Here is a 20,491-nt window from a genome sequence, read left to right as displayed (position 1 = left end):
GTTGTAATAGATTTCACAGTATGATATGAACACAGATGGATAAGAAAATAACTATTTATTAACTTAGAAGCTAATATTTTGCTGGTATTATATCCAGCATCTTCAGAGCACACAACACAAAGTTTGTTACAAAAGCAAGACAACCACAATCCGGTGTAACGGTGGGGCTAGTATAAGTAATTGCAGCGTGCAACACATCTAGGTTAAAAAAAAAAAAATCAAAGTTCTGACATAGTAGTTCAAATGATAGGCTTAGAAAGTTTAAAAAATAAAATAAAAAATAAATAAAATAAAAGTAATAAATATTAATTTGGTCTTAGGATGACTGTCTCCCAAATCTTTGGTAGATTTATAGCCATACTTGTTAATGTTTGGAGTATGTTTTAAGGCTTCTGTTGATTCCAGGAACAACCTCTCTGACTTGTAGAAGCTTCTGTGCATTACTTTTGTTTCTTTCCAATTGATCCTGTATGTAGGGGTATTCAAAGCATGGTCTGCCAGACACGACTTGCCATAATGAAAGTGTCGGATATATTTTTTTGTGTTCACTGAGGCAGATGTCCACAGTTCTTCCTGTCTGTCCATAGTAGGCTTGATGGCAAGAACAGGGCACTTCATAGACTCCTGGATGTGATAAAGGAGTGCATTTGTCCTTAGGTGAACAGATGAGAGTTGCTAATTTTACATACAGTTTGAATACTGTGCGTAGTTGGTGTTTGTTAAGCACCCTAGATATATTTTCAGATGTGCCTTTAATGTATGGGATGGTGATAGTTTTGTTGTAGTCTTCTGTGGTAGATAGAGGGGATTTCTGGGTAGCATTTAGTATGCTATCTATCTTATGGGGATTATAACCATTGGTTAAGAAGGGGTGACGTAGGTGAGAAAGTTCAGCAGTGAGAGCAATGTCATTGGAACAGATTGCTCTAGCTCTATGAGTTAGTGTTTTTAAGATACCATATTGTTGAGAAGGGTGATGGTGTGATTGTTTGTGTAAGTATCTCCCTGTATGTGTGGGTTTTCTATAAACTGAAAATGATAAGGAACCTTCTGGAAGACGTGTGTCCAGGTAGGGCAGGCAGTCATTGGCTTCTAGTTCCATTGTAAAGTGGATTTTAGAGTGCTGACTATTTAGATGAACTAAAAATATATTCAATGTGTCTGGGCCATGTAGCCAAATAGCAAACACATCATCAACATAGCATAGCCAGAGACTAGGTTTGAGAGTGGCTGTGTTGATAGGCTAATTTTTCCAGATGTTCTATGCAGGAGTTGGCTAGGGGGGGGGGGGGGGGGGGAGAAAGGGGGAACCCATAGCTGTCCCATCTAATTGTTTGTATATTTTCCCTTTCCATGTAAAAAAACCTGCCTGTACTGTGAATTTAAATAGTTGAAATATATCAGGGGGAAATTGTGAATTTAGTAAGTTAAGTGTTTCAATCAGTGGTACATTAGTGAATAATGAGGTGATACCAAAACTCACCATTAGGTCTGAACTATTTAAGGTGTGGTTTTCTAAAATACTTTTCAGGTGGGTAGAATTTTTAACAAAAGAGGGAGAATTGTTTGTGTAAGTGGTTAGTAATTTGGTTAAATGTTTAGCTAGTTTATATGTAGGACTGTTTATACTATCTACAATAGGACGCAAAGGTGTACCTTGTTTGTGTATTTTAGGAGCACCATATATTCTGGGTGTTTTAACGTGCAAGGGTTTCAGTTTTTTGACAATTTCTTTTGGCCAGGAAGTGACTTTGTTCAGTAACTTGCACATCTTATTCTTTTGTTAGTTGGTGGGATCTCGATCTATGATTTGATATGTAGACTGGTCTTGGAGCAGTGCATGCATTTTGCTTTCATATTCTGTTGTATCCATTACTATAGTGGCGTTTCCTTTGTCTGATTTGGTTATTGTAATGTGGTTATTATTGCGTAGTTCTTTTAGAGCTATTATTTCTTTATGTGGGATATTATTTTTGGGAGGCTTAGAATGAATAAGGATATTGGCCATGTCTAACCTAATATTATTGGCTACAGCCAATAATATTAGGTTAGATATATCCCCCCCCCCAGCTAGAGGCAAGTGGTAAATCCCGCGTTCAACGGAAGCCATTATTTTGGTTTTAGGCACATCTTTAGGAGTAACTGCAAAATTGTGTCCAAGAATTAATGCACTCGTGGCCTCTTTGGATAAGGTTGTCGATGATAGGTTCACAACGATGCCATCTTGATGAAATTGTGTAACATTGTGTTGCTGGAGGATTTCAAATTTTTTCCAGTGTCGGTTTTTAACTTTAGCAAATTCTTTATTGGCTATCGAGTCGGAGATTTTATCCAAGATATCCCATAGCAGCGGGTTCAAAATGTCAGATAACATATCACGTAGTACACTGATGGAGGAATTTATTTTTGAAAGTTCTTGGCGAGTAGCGTTTACCTGTTCTCGTAATAGTGCTAAACTCGCTCTTTTATAAATACGTTGGGGCCGAGTGAAACTTGTTCCTAATTTTTATACAGTTTGGTATCAAATTGGTATCTTGGCACCTTTTTAAGAAGGCTAACCTGTTCAGTTGCCGCACCAATTTTACTTTCCACTTACCGTATTGTCGTGCCTTACGTAAGATGTTATCTCCGTGAAGAATATTTATACATGTGGATAGGCTTATGTGTTCGTCAGATATGTTGTAATAGATTTCACGGTATGATATGAACACAGATGGATAAGAAAATAACTATTTATTAATACTAGCCCCACCGTTACACCGGCTTGTGGTTGTCTTGCTTTTGTAACAAACTTTGTGTTGTGTGCTCTGAAGATGCTGGATATAATACCAGCAAAATATTAGCTTCTAAGTTAATAAATAGTTATTTTCTTATCCATCTGTGTTCATATCATACTGTGAAATCTATTACAACATGTCTAACGAACACATAAGCCTATCCATGCGTGAAGGTAAAGTGTTTTCAGGGAGGATAGATAAAAAAGAATAAAAATAAAAGTATTGTTGATGACAGCCAATGAACTGCAACCAAAGACAGTAGGTGTTAAACTGCAGTGAAAATAGCATATTTGAGGCCATCTGGTATAGATAATTGCCAGCAGAACAAAATATATAGTTGGTTGCTTATGTAGACCAGGGGATGTAAACGATGATGGGGAGAGTATGCATTGGCATTAAGCTCAATGGAGGGCAGGTAATTATTATAGGGGACTTCATGCACGTGAGCAGTACAAAGCACAGGCCGGAAGGGTAATAACCAAAATGTGCTAAGAAAGGCAAAAGCAGAGTATAAAAGGAAATTAGTAACATAGGTCAAAGGACCACGCAGTTAGCCTAGTGGCTTGCGCCTCGCAACCATATGCCTGGGGAAGGAGTGTCCCAGGTTTGATTCCCGTTGTAGACGTGAGGAATTTGAGGATCTTCCTCAGGCATAGCCAAGTTAGCCGGTCTTGGGCGCGGTCAGTAGGGTTTTTTCCGCCAGTTTATCTGGCATTTTTCATCCCTCAAACAGGCAAACCGGCCCCATGAACACACGCCTCTACAGTCAAAAATATATCCCCCCCCCAGCGGCAGACCAGGCGACGGGACGGTTGGGAGTAGTACTAACAAGAAGTCGCATCTAAAAGTAACACGCGGACCCTGCATGGGAAGCGGGAATAACGCATAGTAGAAGAAGAAGAAACATAGGTCAAAGATAATCCCAAAGAGTTCTTTCAGTATGCTGCAAGTAAAAGAAAGAATGATTATGGAAGAATAATTTTAATGAATGCTGATGGTAGGAAGGTAACTGAATCAGACAAAATAGTAGAATTACTAAACAAACACTTTGCAAGACTATATCATCCAGGTGGAGGTATTGCAGTAACAAGAGAGGCAAAGGCTATGGAAACTGAAGTAAACGAACTGGAGGTGCATAGCATGTTACAGAACCTTGATGTTAATACAGCTATAGAATTAGATGGTATACAAGCTTGAATTTTACAAGAAAGTGTTAGGGCATTGACAGTGCCTTTGATCATGTTGTTTAATCTAAGTCTTGGATCTGGGTTAGTCCCAAGGGGATGGAAAGAGGGGGGAATAATTCCATTGCATAACAGAGGCTCCAAGAGTGATGTAGCAAATTATTGACTAATCAACATATCAGGAGTCATAGTCAAGGTATTGAAGAAGTTGGTTAATTAAGAGAGGAATGGATAGACAGAAATGGGATACTAGATGGGGGGACGACATCATTTTGGGTCGTGCCTCGGTAATTTGCTCACATTTTATAATACAGTGATAGCTGAGTTGGATAAAGGTGGGTTTACAGTGATACTGCTGGAGTTTGCAAAGGCTTTTGACAGTATACTGTATGGAAATCTAATTAATAAACTACAGCACATGGGGGATGGATATAAAGTTGGTGAATTGAATAAGAGGTTGGTTGATGGAGAGATAACAGAGTATAGCTTATTTAGGAGTAGAGTCCAGTAGAAGGCCTGCAACTAATGTTGTGTCACAGGGTTCTGTTCTTGGACTGCTAATATTTAATTTGTACAGTAATGGTATAGGAAAGGATCTGGGATGAACTATTCAGCTGTTTGCCGATGATGCAAAATTGGCTAAAGCAATACTTAATAAAGGTGATGTTAATATTTTGCAAGATGATTTACAGAGACTGGCAGTATGGACAAGGAAACATGGATGTCAGATTAATGTGGCAAACTAAGGTTTTGCATTTTGTGGTGAAAAGACTAGCAGCTATGTACCACACTGATAGAACTCTACTACAGGAAACTGATGAAGCCAGGGATTGGAGATATTAGTGGATAGAGAATTAAAGTTTGGAGAGCATACTGTATAAGTGGTTAAAACAGCTCATCACATTACTTAGTCACTGAAGAATACCCTGATGAGCAATTATTAGATCTCTTAACAGAGCTTTGATAAGACTTCATCTTGACTGTGCACAGATCTGGCCACCTACGTTTCTTGGAGATGAGGTAGATGTGGAGAGAATCCAGAGACAAGTGACCAAGATGATAGCGGGTCTATGGAATGAACATTATAAGTACAGGCTGAAGATTTGTGAGTTACAGAGATTTATTGACAAATGAAAAATGGATGATATGATATTGAAACATACAAATTATTGAAGGGTTTTTACAAGATTAATACAGAGGAAATTTTTCATAACAGGTCTGGTAGTGGGAGAATTAGGGGATATCCTTGAAAATTAGGCAAAAGTGTATTAGCAGGGGTGTGAGGAATAGATTTTTTTGCTTGGAGAGTGTTGAATGAATGGAATAGTTTACCAGAGTCTGTTATTGATGCCATAACTGTGAATGAGTTCAAAGAAAAGTATTATACATACTGCATGACTGTTGGATACTGTTTGGTGATGTTTAGGGCCTTTCTCTGAGACTAAGGACCCCACAGAGTTTCCCCATATAATAATAATAAAAGTATAGTTCCATGATTCAGTTTAAATGCTGGTTTTATATTTTTCTTTCGTTTCTTTACTATTCCAGCTATACACATATTAAATAACAGTAGTGACATTGGGCATCCTTGATGGACTCCTCCATTTATGGATTTCTATTCTGTAACTTTTTCATTGATTCTTACAGCCATTTAGTTGTTTTGATACATGTTAGTTAATGCTGCAAGCAGCTGATTTGAAATGTTTAATTTCTTGAGTATGGTTCACAATTTGTTCATTAAGAGTATGTCAAAGGCATTCTCCATTCATCTATTCACTGGACATAATCGAATGCTACAATGTTACTCCATTCCTTGGCACTGTGCCACACCAGTCCTTGTCAGGTAGTCCTGTTGTGTGATTTTCTGAAGAATTGCTTCAGAAAATCACACAATTCAGTACACATCAGAAGAAGATTACGAATGGCTAAAACAACAGTCAGAGATTTGTCTAAAATCTTGAAGGATGGATCTGATCTGTCTCCATAGGAACAAAGTTGGGGATTCTGGATGTGGCTGTTTTTCCAACAGCAACTTACAGACTTGAGACTGGAACCTAAAAAAGTCTGATAGGAAAAAGGATTGCTGCTTTTGAGATGTGCTGTTACAGAAGGTTCTTGAGGTTATCATATACTGAAAGGCAGACCATGGATGAGTGCTAAAAAGGATTGGTAGAACTTTAAGGCTCCTTAAGGATGATGACAAAGGAAAGCTGAAATACTTTGAATCCATTGAAAGGATTGAAGGAGTACTTCTCAAAACAGTAATAGAAGGCGATGTTCCTGGAAAAAAATAGAAGGGATAGACCCTCAGTGAGATAAATGGATGGTGTGTCTTGAGTGACTGACCATCATAGAGATGAAGGTCAGTCACTCCATGAGATTGTTCTGATTTACTTTGTTGAATTTCTTGCAATGTTATTTCTTCTATTGTATAGAAGAAATAACAATGCAAGATATATATATATATATATATAGAGAGAGAGAGAGAGAGAGAGGGAGAGAAAGAATAACATTGCAACAAATATGTACCTGATTTTCTAATATTTGCCACAACATATTTAGTAAAAATTTAAAACTCTTGAGAACTCGACAATGAGACTTTTAAGGGGTAGTTCACTCATTTACTGGAAAAGGTGTTATAATGGAATTTGAAAAAAAAAAAAAAAAAGAAAAGAAAATGTGGGAGGACCATAAATAAATTTATAGCAAAATATCTTCTGTTTCACTTGTTTCTGGAACTATGTTTGATTTTAGTGATTGCTGGTAAGATCTATACTAGAAAAACTGTGGGGAAGAGTTCTAAGTGATAAATTCATTATTAAAAAATTACAATTGTCAAAAATTGTATGCTAACTTACCTTACCAATAATGCTTCCAACTTCCTAGGAGGGAAAAAAAAAGTAATTTAGTATATATATATATATGAAAAACATTACATTCATGAATTAAAATATTGGACTACAACTGGGTCTTAAAAGTTATTTAAATACCAAAAAAGTTATAGTTATGAAATGACCAAACCATAAGAATTATACAAAATGATAATTAGCAAATACTGAAGATATATACTAATGATAATTAATGAAAATAAATGGTAAAACAAGAGATCCCAAAATTCTCAAAATTAGTATATAACTCAGAAATATCAATCATATTTTAGCACTGATTTCTCAAGTTATGTTTTGTGTTTCCTTTGAATTTTAAAGGATGATCTCTCTCTCTCTGTGTGTGTGTGTGTGTGTGCGCGCGCGCGTCAATCTACAGTATCTATCTATATATCTCATCAGTGGACATGTCCAAGGTCGCTCCTGCTTTAAGTTGGTTATTGCATACTTTTATATTTTAATTAACCTCAAGTTATATACCAGCATAAACATAAACACCTGATCTATCACATGATATTTGCAAAATTGGACGAAGTCATTTTTGAATTTTTTAAAATTTTCTTTGTTACTGCTACAAAAGTATGCCGTTGAGTTCTGGAAAATAGTCATAGTATATGCATTCCCTGAATTCACCTGAAGCAATGGCCAGCAAAAGTTCAACAGTACCGATATTTCATATATACTAGCAGCCATCCCCTGCCCTAGCTCAGCAAGAGTTGGTCAAAGGTCACATGATTCTGACAACCACGGAAAAAACTTCAGCCAGAGTCTTACAGCTATTAGTCTCAGCCCTGCCGAAAGCAACTGACGAAGGTCAGTACTCTCTATCTCTCTCTCTCTTATGCCAATATTGTAGCTAGTGCGTTCACATGAATTCCTACTACTGGGCTGACTACAGAGTGTACAAATGCATATCTAACGAACCATATTTCCTGAATAGTCATCTTCGCAATCAAAACTACTCTATTAGAGAAATACCTAGACCCATTAAAGAAATGTCCCACAGAAATATATAACCCACAAGAGTTGATGGAATTGTGCAAATGTATTTTAATAATGCATCATGATCCAAGACATTCACTGAAAAAGGAGTAAACATCAGAACATGCCATGTGAATGTCTCACCAATCATGCTAGCACCCACGAAAGTAACAGTGTCAAAATGCCTCATGGATCACTGTCGAAATACAGCACAGTGACAGGTAAAGTATGAATGCTGCGAGCCTCTACCACAGTGGTTCTTAACCTTTTCAAAGTCACGGAATACCTTTGATTATAAGAAAATTTTGGGGAACACCAAAAGTATTAGGGTCATAAAACTAGCAATAAAAATATGCATGGACTTGCCTTTTATAAAAATGGAACTGATTTTAATGCGATACTTGAACTTGTCGGCTTTTGCAGATTTCAACAATATCAGGTCTAATATGTAATATAGCTATCCTCATCTCTTTGTCTATATTAGTAAGTCTTCCATGCTTTTTAGTTTTTATACTGGTTAATATTGAGAAACCGAGCTCACACAAATATGTTGTTGAAAACGGTAACAAAATTTTCAGTGCCCTTGTGGAGATAGCTGGGTATTCGACTTGGCTATTATTCAGCTATCATTTCAGAGATTTCATTTTTAGAGTACGATCTGTTGACAAGGTAACTAATTGTTCTTCTTCTTGTAATGAAAATTCACAACTCGATGTATTAACTGTGCCAAATGGATTTTGTATCCAGTCATAATTGTGTGTATTTAAGGAAGGAAAGTAACTTGAAATCTTTTCTTCCAATATTGTTATAACGGAAATAATTCCCTTTTTATTATGGAACGAAGGAAACATATCTAATGTATTTTTTTCTGATATGCGGTTTTACCAAAGAGATACTTTCTTCTGAAAAGCTGACAATTTGTCAGTGGATGCCAAAATATTTTAATTTTTCCCTTGGATACTTGTATTAACGCTATTTAAGTGATTAAAAAAATCGACCAAACATGCCATTTTAGCAAACCAAACATCATTTTGAAGAACATTTTACAAAAGCATCTGTACCTTCATTTTGAAAAAAGGCCAATAATTCATTCTTAAGTTCTAAAATTTGGAATAGCACTTTACCTCTGGATAACCATCTTATTTCAGTTTGCAAAAGCAAAGATTCGTACTCGGCTTCCATAGTTATGCAAAGTCTTTTTAAAAGGCATGCTTTTAAAGGTCTTGACGATGTCATTTACCATATTTACAACTTGGTCTAGTGTGGGTTTTAATATTGCCGGTAATGTTTTTGAAACTAGGGATTCTCTGTGCAAAAGACAGTACATAGATATAATATTTGGGTTTATTTTCTTTGCAAGGTTAACAAATCCTTTAATAGAGCCTACCAGTCTATTGGTTCAGAAGTCAATGTGCATAGCAGTCTTCAGTTGTTAGGATCAGAGTAGCCAATTACACTCAGAACTGTGTCATGCAACATCTATCACTGGCAGAACACTTGTAGCCAGTTTGCAGAACACAAATGTTCCGGGGAACACCTCTACCAGTAGGCTTGAATTTGCCCACATCAAACGTTTTAGAAAACAGGTTTTAATGCACTTTGGCAACAATGCAATCAGCTCTATACCTAAAGTAATAAATATGGAAATAGACGGACATTATATTTTTACAGTACTGTTGCTGCTCAGTGTTTCTACTACCACGAAGAAGTCCATGTTTGGAAATTATGCCTATATATACTCAAAAATGAGAAACCAGCTACCAATACTACCACCCCCTAATGGATCAGAAACCAGAAACATCCAAAAACAGAGCATCCCCAATAAACAACAAAAATCTAAAGTACCAAACTTTCAAGCAAATATAGAGGATAGATAATCAAATACCACTAATGAAACTCGGCTTTCAGAAGAACCTATGCCTACATCATCTAAAAGCCATCCTAGAGAAAAGTCAATAGGAAATAAACAAATAACAAACTCACATAAAAATAATAATAACAATGAAGAGAAGCAAGAAACAAAAGCAGAAAAATAGCCAAAGATGAACCAACGCAGCTACAACAGAGTATCTTTGCCTGGAAATATACCAGAATCCTCCCAACAGCCTGTAAAGGGGGGGATGAGGAAATCAATTCTCAAGTCCATCGATCACATAGTGTATTCTTTTTCTGAGATTGATGGTTCTTTTTTTTTTCTCTGCCAGAACAATTCTTAATTCTTCTGGCTTGGTAACTGTGATTGTCTGTGGAAATACTAGTGGTGATAGCGGGCGGTAGATGGCGTTCATGTAGTTGCAGTTAGTTGTAGTGGGTGGATTTGGATGGTGAAGACAGATGTAGAGTAGGTGTCCTCCCTCGATGAGTCCTTGGACTCCCTGGAGGTCTCACGTAATAATAATAATAATAATAAGGACACTGATGTCGATGGTGTAGTTGTATGCTGTCAGTAGTTTTTGTGATGAGTCCTCAGATGATGAAGAAGAAACTGAAAATGCAGGTCTTCCTCACACTGAAACCCCACTAACAAATGAGCAGCTTCAGAGGCTTTAAGAAAGTGGTCCTTGTTACTCAGCTGGAAGAGCTAAGAACCCTTCTGGCAGGAAAAAAAGGAAGAAAAACAATTAACCTCAGGAAAAAAATTTACTACCTGATCAACGGGCTTGAATCCCAGTGGCAGCATAATTATCCCTAAAGTAAACGTGAATCAACCCACTAAAACAAAATAAATTAGGATATAATGGGTACCCAAGTAAACTTTTTCTCATTAAATGCTAGAGGATGTGCCACACCACTGCAAAACAGGCTCATCTTACAGCATATCCTTGTCCACCAGCCAAAAATAGTCATGCTGCAGGAAAGTAACGTCCATTCCATCAGCAAAGTTTCAGATCAGCACTGGAAGAACTGATAATATACTATGCACCACTGTCCTGTTGTTGGATCCTACTTCTTCTCAATCTATACTTTGGATCCGACATGATTACTATTACGATGTTCTTAACTAACTGATAAGTTGCAAGTTGATTTCTAATTCAAATATAAAGAAAATTTATATTTAAAGACTGCGCCACTTTATATCTGAATTAGTTCAAGAATTGAAGAAAAACCAACTCTCAACTACCTTTCCTTTATATGTTGTTATTATATATACTGGCCGAGAATATTTAACTTACTTAATTTACCCGCTTTGGTTCGAATATTTTATGAATGGTGCAGTAAAAGAGATTCAGGCAAAACACAACTTTAGATTAACAAAAACAAACATTTAATTTAGAATCACAATTTACACTTAAGTTCAAACACTAAATAAGTTATTATAAACACTTCAGTCTTTCTGATAATACTGTCATACAAACTCAGACAATGGTAAATCTGTTATCTCTATTACAGTCTTCACACAGTTCCTTAAGTTCCAAATACAATAAAATCGCACAAGCAAACACTTTTAAATTTACACTTCAGCTAATCTCCACAATAGTTACTATTAACATAAAAAATTCTAGGATGAGACTCACACACTTCTCTGTATAGGAATATTAATGGTTGGAATAATCTTACCAATAATCTTCTATCTTCATCAACTTATACGTAAACACTTTTTATAACTGTAAACACTTTAAACAGTATACGGCACTCGTTAAATAAATCTTCTAAGCAATAACTGAATTAATCGTCAGTCACTATACACATAAACAAACGTTCTTGCATGAAATACTACTGATCACTTATGAATTAAGGCAACACACAATAATTCCTTAACTTGAGGTTTTATATGCACAGCTGTTCATTCTTCCTGCATTCATTTAATTCTTTAGGCAATATATTTCTAAGCACAGCTAACGGTAAACTTCAACTTTACAGCCTCTACTATTTGCTAATAACTCTGTGCTTTGCTTCAAGGTTCTGTATGTCCTTGAAAGGTCGGCCCTGAAATTGAATCTCAACTCAAATATCGCTAGTCTATTTAGTAATCACTCAGCTGTCTTCCATAGCTATAATTGTTATTCTACAATTTATTAGCTAACCGCCTCTCGCCTAGTAGACTCTATTTAGCTGCTTGAGTGACTTGCCGACTCGCTATTATCGCACTGTGATTCCCGAATGCTCCGATTCCAACCTAATACCAATCCTCTCCTTTCTCTCTCCCTTAATCTCTAATCTCCCCTTAATTAATTAATAATTTCAGCGTTCATCACTCATATATCTGTTCTTCCCGCCTAAATTATTCTCGTGATTTCTTTATAAAACTTTTTAATAAACCTTCTCCTCACGTGGTGTTCCAAAACGTGCTCGCTCACTTACATACATCTCCATGACAACAAAACATAATAAAATTGAGGTATTACATAACGCTAAACTTCTACAAATAAGAATAAATAAAGAATATTTACATTTCAATTAAAGCGCAGTTAAATTATTAAATATAAATTCTATATTAACATAGAAATAGGCTAAATAGCTTGATAATATTTTAACACAGAGTTTTTCTACTATTAATACATATAGTCTTGATTAAATAATTAAATATTAGATAAAATTAAAGGTAGTTATACGAATATTAAATTATAAACAAGTGATTTACATTAAATAATATTTACAAATGTAGCCTTTGCCATGGTGGATTATGTTGGATTCTGAGGAGAGTATTAATAATTTAAATTTCTCTTCATTCAGAATCCAACACTGTCATACAACTTCATAGATCAGCCATCACTATTAAAAGTCACAGAAAAGCACCCTAAAATTAGGGATCATAGATACTTTTTTCCTGGGTGTGCAAGCTTGGGCTGGAAAGAAAATACATATAACTAATGGATGCATACCATAAAATGAGCAGCTTCCACTAACTAGAGTTCATCCAAATTCACCTCAGCAAAGTCAGTGAGACCACCTTATACTGGCAGGAGATTTCAACTGCATTCTGGATCCTGCAATGGACAGACATCAATTCTCACTAGCTCAGCTTTTCAGCATGTAATCTATGACTACAAGCTGACTAATATCTACAGACACATGCACCAACATGAAAAAGTGTTCTCCTGGACAGCCAAAGGTGATCCTACCAGAGCCCTATACCAGGCTTGGCTCAATAGATACTATGCATCCATACACACAATACTCTTCATGAGGGGGTATCACATATCATCCATCTTATGCATCCATGATTCCATCCTTCTGAGCATCTGCATCTGTGGACACTTGACACAAGGGAGGAGCATACTGGATCTTTAATAACAGCTTACTTCAAGACATAAAATATCTCAAAACCTCCAGAATATCTATATCGCCATCATCAGAAACATGCTACTTCCCAACCAATTTCTGATTGGTGGTCATTCTTTAAGGCTAACATCATATTTATTCGAAAGTATAGTCACCAGTAGAATTTGAATAGACATTCAGCTTTAAATAATCTGCAACAACAACTGCAATTACATCTTCCGAACTCTGAGGAATACCAGTGACTAAAACCCATCATATGCTCAAATCTAAAGCACTCTACAAGAGAAGCACTAATAAGAGCATGATGCAGGTACATTAACTTCATGAATACACCCACAAATTTCTTTACACTGAAAAAATGCCAACTAGAGTGTACCACTGTTTCTGCTATAACAAAAAATAGTGGAAGCATTATAGAATATCATGATGAAATCCTCTTATATGCCTTGCAGTACTATGAAAACTTATGGCAAGCTAACCCAACATCCATGGATATAATTCTCTCTGATATGAAAAGACTCTCATCAACAATGGGACATAAGACAGAATTTCCGATCATGCTACATGATTTGATAACTGCCTGCACCTCTTTACCAAAAGATAAATCTCCTGGCATAGACAGGCTCATGACTGAATATTACCAGTCCTTCTGGGAACAGTTTGGATCTATCCACTACAGAATATATGCCAAAGCCAATACCAATGACTTACCACCCCATATGACATCTGTTATTAAGTTTATCACAAAGAAAGGAGATGTTACAAAATTAGGAAACTGGTGACCCATCTCCGTTATAAACACCGACTTGAAAATAATATCAGAAGCCATTGCCAACAAACTTTACCTGTGCTGAACAAAATAATAGATAGGCAACAGAGGTATTCTATCCCAGGACAATCACTACACAAAAACTAGACCCAATAAGAGATGTGATATGCATAGCTAACAACAACAGTGAAATAATGGGTCTTGTAACACAAGACCAAAAAAAGCTGTCAACCACATTGAGCATCTTTACCTATTCAACTACTTGAAAGACTTCAGCTTGGCTCAGGCATCATTCAATCCATTAAGATGTTATATGCTAAAGCACATTACTGCATGAAAATAAACAACATGCTCACAAAGCTGTCTACTTTTTTGTGGTCCTCTTTACACAATTGCCATAGAGTCTCTTTATGAAGAGCAAGCATGTTGTTCAGGGCATCCAAAACTTTCTTACCAAGCCTGACAGCATATACTGATGAAGTTACAGTTATAGCCCACAAAGAGGAGTATTTTTGTAACATACAAACAGCATACCAACAATACCAAGCAGCATCAGGAGCCAAACTAAATGCATATAAAACCAGAGGACTGTGATGTGGCAAATGGAAAAACTAACCGACTCCCTTATGTTTGGTCATTGGTCTGCAGATACTTGGGAATTTACCTAGGAAACAAGCCCTCTTATGCAATAAGAACTGGGATACACTGATTAAATGTTTCAAGCAAGTACTAGGAATGTGGGCATCCTCTGCAAGAGGGAGAGCAATAATTGTTAATCAAATAGCTACCAGTGTCCTTTGGAATACACTAAAGATTCTCATGCTACCAGTGTAATTTATCAAACAAATACAGTCAACCATCTATTGATTCATATGGAACCAAATAAACTGCCTTCCCTACTCCAAGCTAAGTTCTTCTCTTAAAGAAGGACAAATCTTGACCTCCACTGACTACAGAAATACTTTGCAGTCACTTTTTCCTTAATACATTACAACAGGAAATGGCACACAAATGCATGCACTACCAAATATATTTTCAGTTCTGCCACTAGAGGTCTCTCTTACTCACAACCTTAAGAATGACAAAAGCTCACATGCCGGTCAGTTTAACAAAGTTCTACAAAGATGCCCTTCGAGGATGGAAGAACTTAAACCTCCAGCACACAGTCAAGACAGCATTCCTTCTTGAAATCCTCATGGGATCTATCTTCCACAACATGATGGTAAGGAACCCCATCACTCAGAGAGAAAGAGAGATTTTCTTTCCTTCATAGAGGTGGCAAGAGGTGAGAGTCTTGGGTGATATTCTTTCTCCAAGGCTTTACCTAGCACTTTCTAAAATCACTTGCAAACTTGGAATACAGGAATCAGGACAAGTAGATACACACACACACTATGAAATCTGATTTTCAAAGACGAGGGGCTCAGGCCTCCTCTTCCACCTGTTAAATAAACTTTGCAAACTACAGACCTTCAATCTATCCTCAGAGAGAGAATTCCAGAGGCCTGTCACCAGCCACCAGCTTGGTCATCCATCTCTGAATCCTCTCCACTCGAAGAAACCAAGCTGACCAAATCTGTGCACAGTAGTCAAAATGTGGTTGAATCACAGCCTTATAAAGAGGGATAATAACATCCCTATCTTTACTTCTCAATGTGTTCCTCAACATCCAAGTAATCCTTTGAGCTATTTTGCTAACTTTTGCAATACGTTCTCTGAACTTCAAACATCTATCCACCATCATTCTAGATCCCTAGCCTCATCAACTTTCTTTAATCCAGTACCATCAATATGATACAAAGTATGTAATCTTTTCATCCCAAAGTGCATTACCTTAAATTTTACAACATTAAATTGAAAACTCATTGTCCTTTTTCCACAATGCCAATTTATTTAAATCATCCTGCAGGATAGCTACATCATTTTAATCAACTACTGTCCTCTCCAAGTTTTGCATCATCACCAAACAAATGAATATTACTCCTTAAATCTTCTGCTATATCATTAATGTGCAAATTAAAGAGTAGTGATTCTAGTACAGAGTCCTGGGGAACTCCACTATTCACTCTCATTTGCCTTCACTCCATCCTCAACATACACCACCCTCTGGTGTCTGTCTGTCAGCCACATCTATTCCCATTTGCTCCAACTTATGTAATAGTTTTCCATGTAGTATTCTGTCTAATGATGTTGCAAATTCCAACAGTACCTTTATCTAATTCTACTGTCACCTTATTATAAAATGTGGATAAATTACTAAGGCAGGAACTACTTTTTTGCAAAGATGTGCTGCCCCCCCCATAGAGTATCATAATCCTATCCACCCATTCCTGAAGTTTATCTTTAACCAAATATTCCAATACTTTAATTAAATTTTCCACTCCAGAGATACTAAGCTAAATGGCCTGTAATTTGCTCCTGATATCCTAAAGCTATCTTTAAGTAATGGCACTATCTTACCACAATTTATTAATCAACAAAACTGTCCATTCAACCTCAAATCATATCCAATATCATTAATGTACAAATTGATGTGATCTATCAGCTACCCTCTTATTAACGTTACCAACTTTACATCCATTCACTCCAATTTACTTAATAAATTTCATATGGTAATCTTGCTAAATGTCCTTGTAAAATCTGGCAATATCACAGCCATGTTCTCTAATTCAACCATTACATGATTATAGAAACTGAGAAGCTACTAATAGTAAGATACACACACCCATGTATCCCCATACAGTATTTCTATCCGTCCATTCCAAAATTCTTCCTAATCTGGTTGGCTGAGTGGAGTATCTTTTCTCCAATCAATCTATGAGTTCAAATCCCACAATGAACACAGATTTTTGTAAATGTCTCTTTAGTAGATAATGATTTCACTGCCTAATATGAAACCAACATACTCTTCTGTATTTCGATCTCTTGAGCAGAGTTTCTATATTATCTTTAGTCCATCTTTGGTACTAATGTATCACAGTATATTAGTGTGAAGTGTTAATAATTAATGTGTTAATAATTATTTTTTGGTATTCTACATGGTCTTATTTACTTAGAATGATAATGTCATACATTAAATGACACTTCCATGCTAGCATGCAGTTCTGGTCAGTATTAAATAAAAATCATCAACACAAATCTTTGCATTCCCTCAAAATTTTATTATTATTATTATCTGAGCCTCCAGGGAGTCAGGACTCATTGAGGGAAGCTATACATCACCTAAACCAACTGTGATATTTCCTGTAAATTAATTCACACTAGATGCACTCACTATCTCTAAAGGCAACTATTCTGCCCACTCGCTGCTCTCAGAGAGTAAAACCTAGTTTTTGCCCCTTTCTTGACCATGTACAAACTTAACTTCCATGGGTGCCCCAGAGTTTTATCCCGACCTTCCATATAATGAAAATTTTCATCATATGATATCCTGTAATACTCATTCAGAAGTTTATAGACGTCTATCATATCACCCCCTCTTTCTCCTGTTAACCAGAGTCTGTAATTCACATACTCGTAATGCCCTCATAAATTATATGAAGATTATAGGATTTAGATTGTTGAAAATTTATTTTTCCCTTGGTTAGAGTATAATAAATGTAGTTTAATCCTTTATCCAAGTGTGAGCAAACAAAGTTTGCACCTGAAAGTATCTTCAGGACTGGGGTAAGGTGGTATAACACCAGGGCAAGATACCAACACTCCTATCTCAGTATCTCCCATAATGCAAAACACATCTCCTTACGGATATGTCTAATGTTATGCATTAAGGAAAGGGCCACAACCCAGACTAGTTTCGACCTTTATTGAGGTCTCTTCAGTGGGAGCCAGGCCCAAGTGGAGATACCAGGCAGAAGCATTAGCAGGTCGTCTCTACCTATAGGAGTTGCCAAATGGTGTGCCACCCTTTTTTAATAAATTACTCTGGATTTAGAGAAAGATGTTGAAAGTTTATTTTTCACTTGGTTAGAGTATAATAAATGTAGTTTAATCCTTTATCCAAGTGTGAGCAAACAAAGTTTGTGCCTGAAAGTATCTTTAGGCACAAACTTTGTTTGCTCACACTTGGATAAAGGATTAAACTAAATTTATTATATTCAACATTAGAGTCCATGACTATTTCCATTTACATTCTTGATCCAGTATTTCTTCATATCCCAAAGATAAATGCCTATTATGTGCATGAGTTTTTGAGTAGTTCATATGATTTCCAGTCAAAAGTCTGAGTCAAGTCAAAACAGTGCTGATTATTTTCTTCGAGATTCATGGAATTTATTATGGAGTGCTATCTCTGTATCACGCAACATCTGAATCAACAAGCAGGAAACATTTTCTTGATTCCAAACCCACCACAGTGCCCAAACACCTGTTCTATTCACTAAATCTTCATCGACCAGTTTAAATATTTAATTGATTCAAAAACTAAAGTTACTGCACAATTTATAATCTATATGTGATATATGAAAACGGTTCAATAGAAATGTTTTGGTATATTGCCCAACCTGGATGGTTAGTTGGATGGCGAAAGCAGCTAAGCCTATGTCTTCAATGAATTATGTTTGCTAACTGTGTGTGTGTGCTCTGACTGGTTTGCACATTTTGTGAGATAAAAAGTATGGATTACCCTCAGTAATCCATACTTTTTAATATATATAACAACTCGAATAAAAGTTGAGCAGCTCTCAGATGTGAACTGTACACTGAAATATACAAACACTATTCAAAAAAAAATTAAAGAGTTTCAGAACAGGAATCAAACATGGAGAATCAGTGGCAAGCTCTGAAGAAAACATTGATTGATCCAGCCAGAGAGGTATGTGGTGAGGTTGTCTGCAAGGATAGAAAAATCAGAACTCCATGGTGGACACAGGAAGTTAAACAGGCAGTCAAGGAAAAGAAAGAAGTACAGGGTGGCCATAAAATAACTTTCCCTCTTTGGAGGCATCTGTAGCCAAAACCAATAAACGGAATGAGACCAAATTTTATATTGAGACTTTTGAAGGCACGGGGAGATGATTTCCACGAAAAAAACATTTAGTACCAAAATTCGCCGATAGGGGAAATTTTGGCACAGGCGGAGCCTAAAACAAGCGGATAATTTTTTGGATAACTTTAATGGATACATTAAAGGCAGATAAAATGGAGTAAGTGATAGCTGCATCACTCATTCCAGTTGGATATGCAGCACATTACAATGATAATAAGAATAATAATAATTAAACTAAAACAACAACTTGCAAGAGACACAGAAATTAATGAAGTGATTGAACTCACAGGAAATAATATTTTATTCATCAGAATAAGGGTCCCCTGGACCACATACACGATTTTCAATGTGCTGACCTTTCTTGTGTACAACAAATTACATCTGGTGTGCGACATGCTCTACAGCTGAGAGTAAGGAGTCAGATTGGATGTTCATAACAGCCCGTTTTATGTTCTCTTTCAAGACATGCAAGTTGGGAATGCCACCAACATATACAACAGATTTCAAATACCCCCACAGCCAAAAGTCACATGGAGTGATGTTCGGGGATCGAGGCAGCCATGCCGTTGGAAAGAACTGACTGATAACCCTCTCATTACCGTAATGCTGGAGTAAAATGCACTGTACTGAACATTCAATGTGTGGCCATGCTCCATCCTGCATAAAAATTATGCATAATTTCTTGTGTACAACAAATTGCATCCGGTGTGCGACATGCTCTACAGCTGAGAGTAAGGAGTCGGATTGGGTGTTCATAACAGCCCATTTTATGTTCTCTTACAAGACATGCAAGTTGGGAACGCCACCAACATATACAACGGATTTCAAATACCCCCACAGCCAAAAGTCACATGGAGTGATGTCCGGGGATCGAGGCAGCCATGCCGTCGGAAAGAACTGACTGATAACCCTGTCATTACCATAATGCTGGAGTAAAATGCGCTGTACTGAACGTTCCATGTGTGGCCATGCTCCATCCTGCATAAAAATTATGGAGTCCAAACATTGTCTTTGCTGCAATGCAGGAATGACAAAATTTTCCAGCATTCGTCAATAAATCTCTCCAGTAATGGACAGGTTACAGGACCTGTAGGGGTAATACAATCAAAAAATTATGGTCCTATTATGAAATCGGCTGTGAAGCCACACCACGCGGTTACTTTTGAAGAACAGTGGTACTTGTTGGATCGCTTGGGGATGTTCAGATGCCCAAACTTTGCAGTTGTGAGTGTTGACCAACCCATTCAGATAAAAATGAGCCTCATCACACCATAATATTCTCCAAGTCCAGTCATTGTCGACCTCCAATCAGGCAATAAACGTCAGCACAAAGGTCATGTGCTTATCATAATCTGCTGTAGTTAGCGCTTGCACATGACTGAACTTATACGGATAGAAATGAAGCATTTTCCATAAGACCAGACTGTACCTTAAGCCATATCAAGTTTGTAGCTATGGCATGAGCACTTGGACCAGTACTGGACCCTGTGTCGTCGAACACTGCAGTAGCAACATCTGTTATTGTCTCTTCTTGCATTGCTTTCCGTCCTCTGCCAGGTCTAACTCCTAGTGATCCAGTTTCTTCAAACTTCTTAATCATAGCTCTCAGTGCTACAGCTGACATAGGACCTGAACGCAGGTTATGAAGCCTTCTAAATTCCTGAAAGGCCAATACAGCATTGCAC

General features: G+C 36.8%; 1 protein-coding gene across 8 annotated transcripts in view; it reads right to left on the bottom strand.

Moving 5' to 3' along the window:
* The window catches only part of LOC150100319 (poly(rC)-binding protein 3-like), an 874,229-nt gene that overhangs the window by 551,658 nt on the left and 302,080 nt on the right, over positions 1-20,491 (bottom strand). For all 8 annotated transcript variants that reach the window (XR_016549294.1, XM_090403220.1, XM_090403223.1 and 5 more), the window contains one exon: positions 6,820-6,843. Coding sequence is in view for 7 of the 8 variants with exons in the window: in XM_090403220.1 (XP_090259346.1) it covers positions 6,820-6,843 (24 nt within the window). In the remaining variant the exon portion in view is untranslated. The remainder of the gene's footprint in view (positions 1-6,819; positions 6,844-20,491) is intronic.

The sequence above is a fragment of the Typopeltis vanoorti genome, chromosome 13 (assembly GCF_054136105.1).
Source record: "Typopeltis vanoorti isolate ZY-2024b chromosome 13, IOZ_Tvanoo_1.0, whole genome shotgun sequence".
Classification (NCBI taxonomy): domain Eukaryota; kingdom Metazoa; phylum Arthropoda; class Arachnida; order Uropygi; family Thelyphonidae; genus Typopeltis; species Typopeltis vanoorti.
Note: the sequence above shows the minus strand (reverse complement) of the source record. Positions and strands in the feature narration are given on the sequence as shown.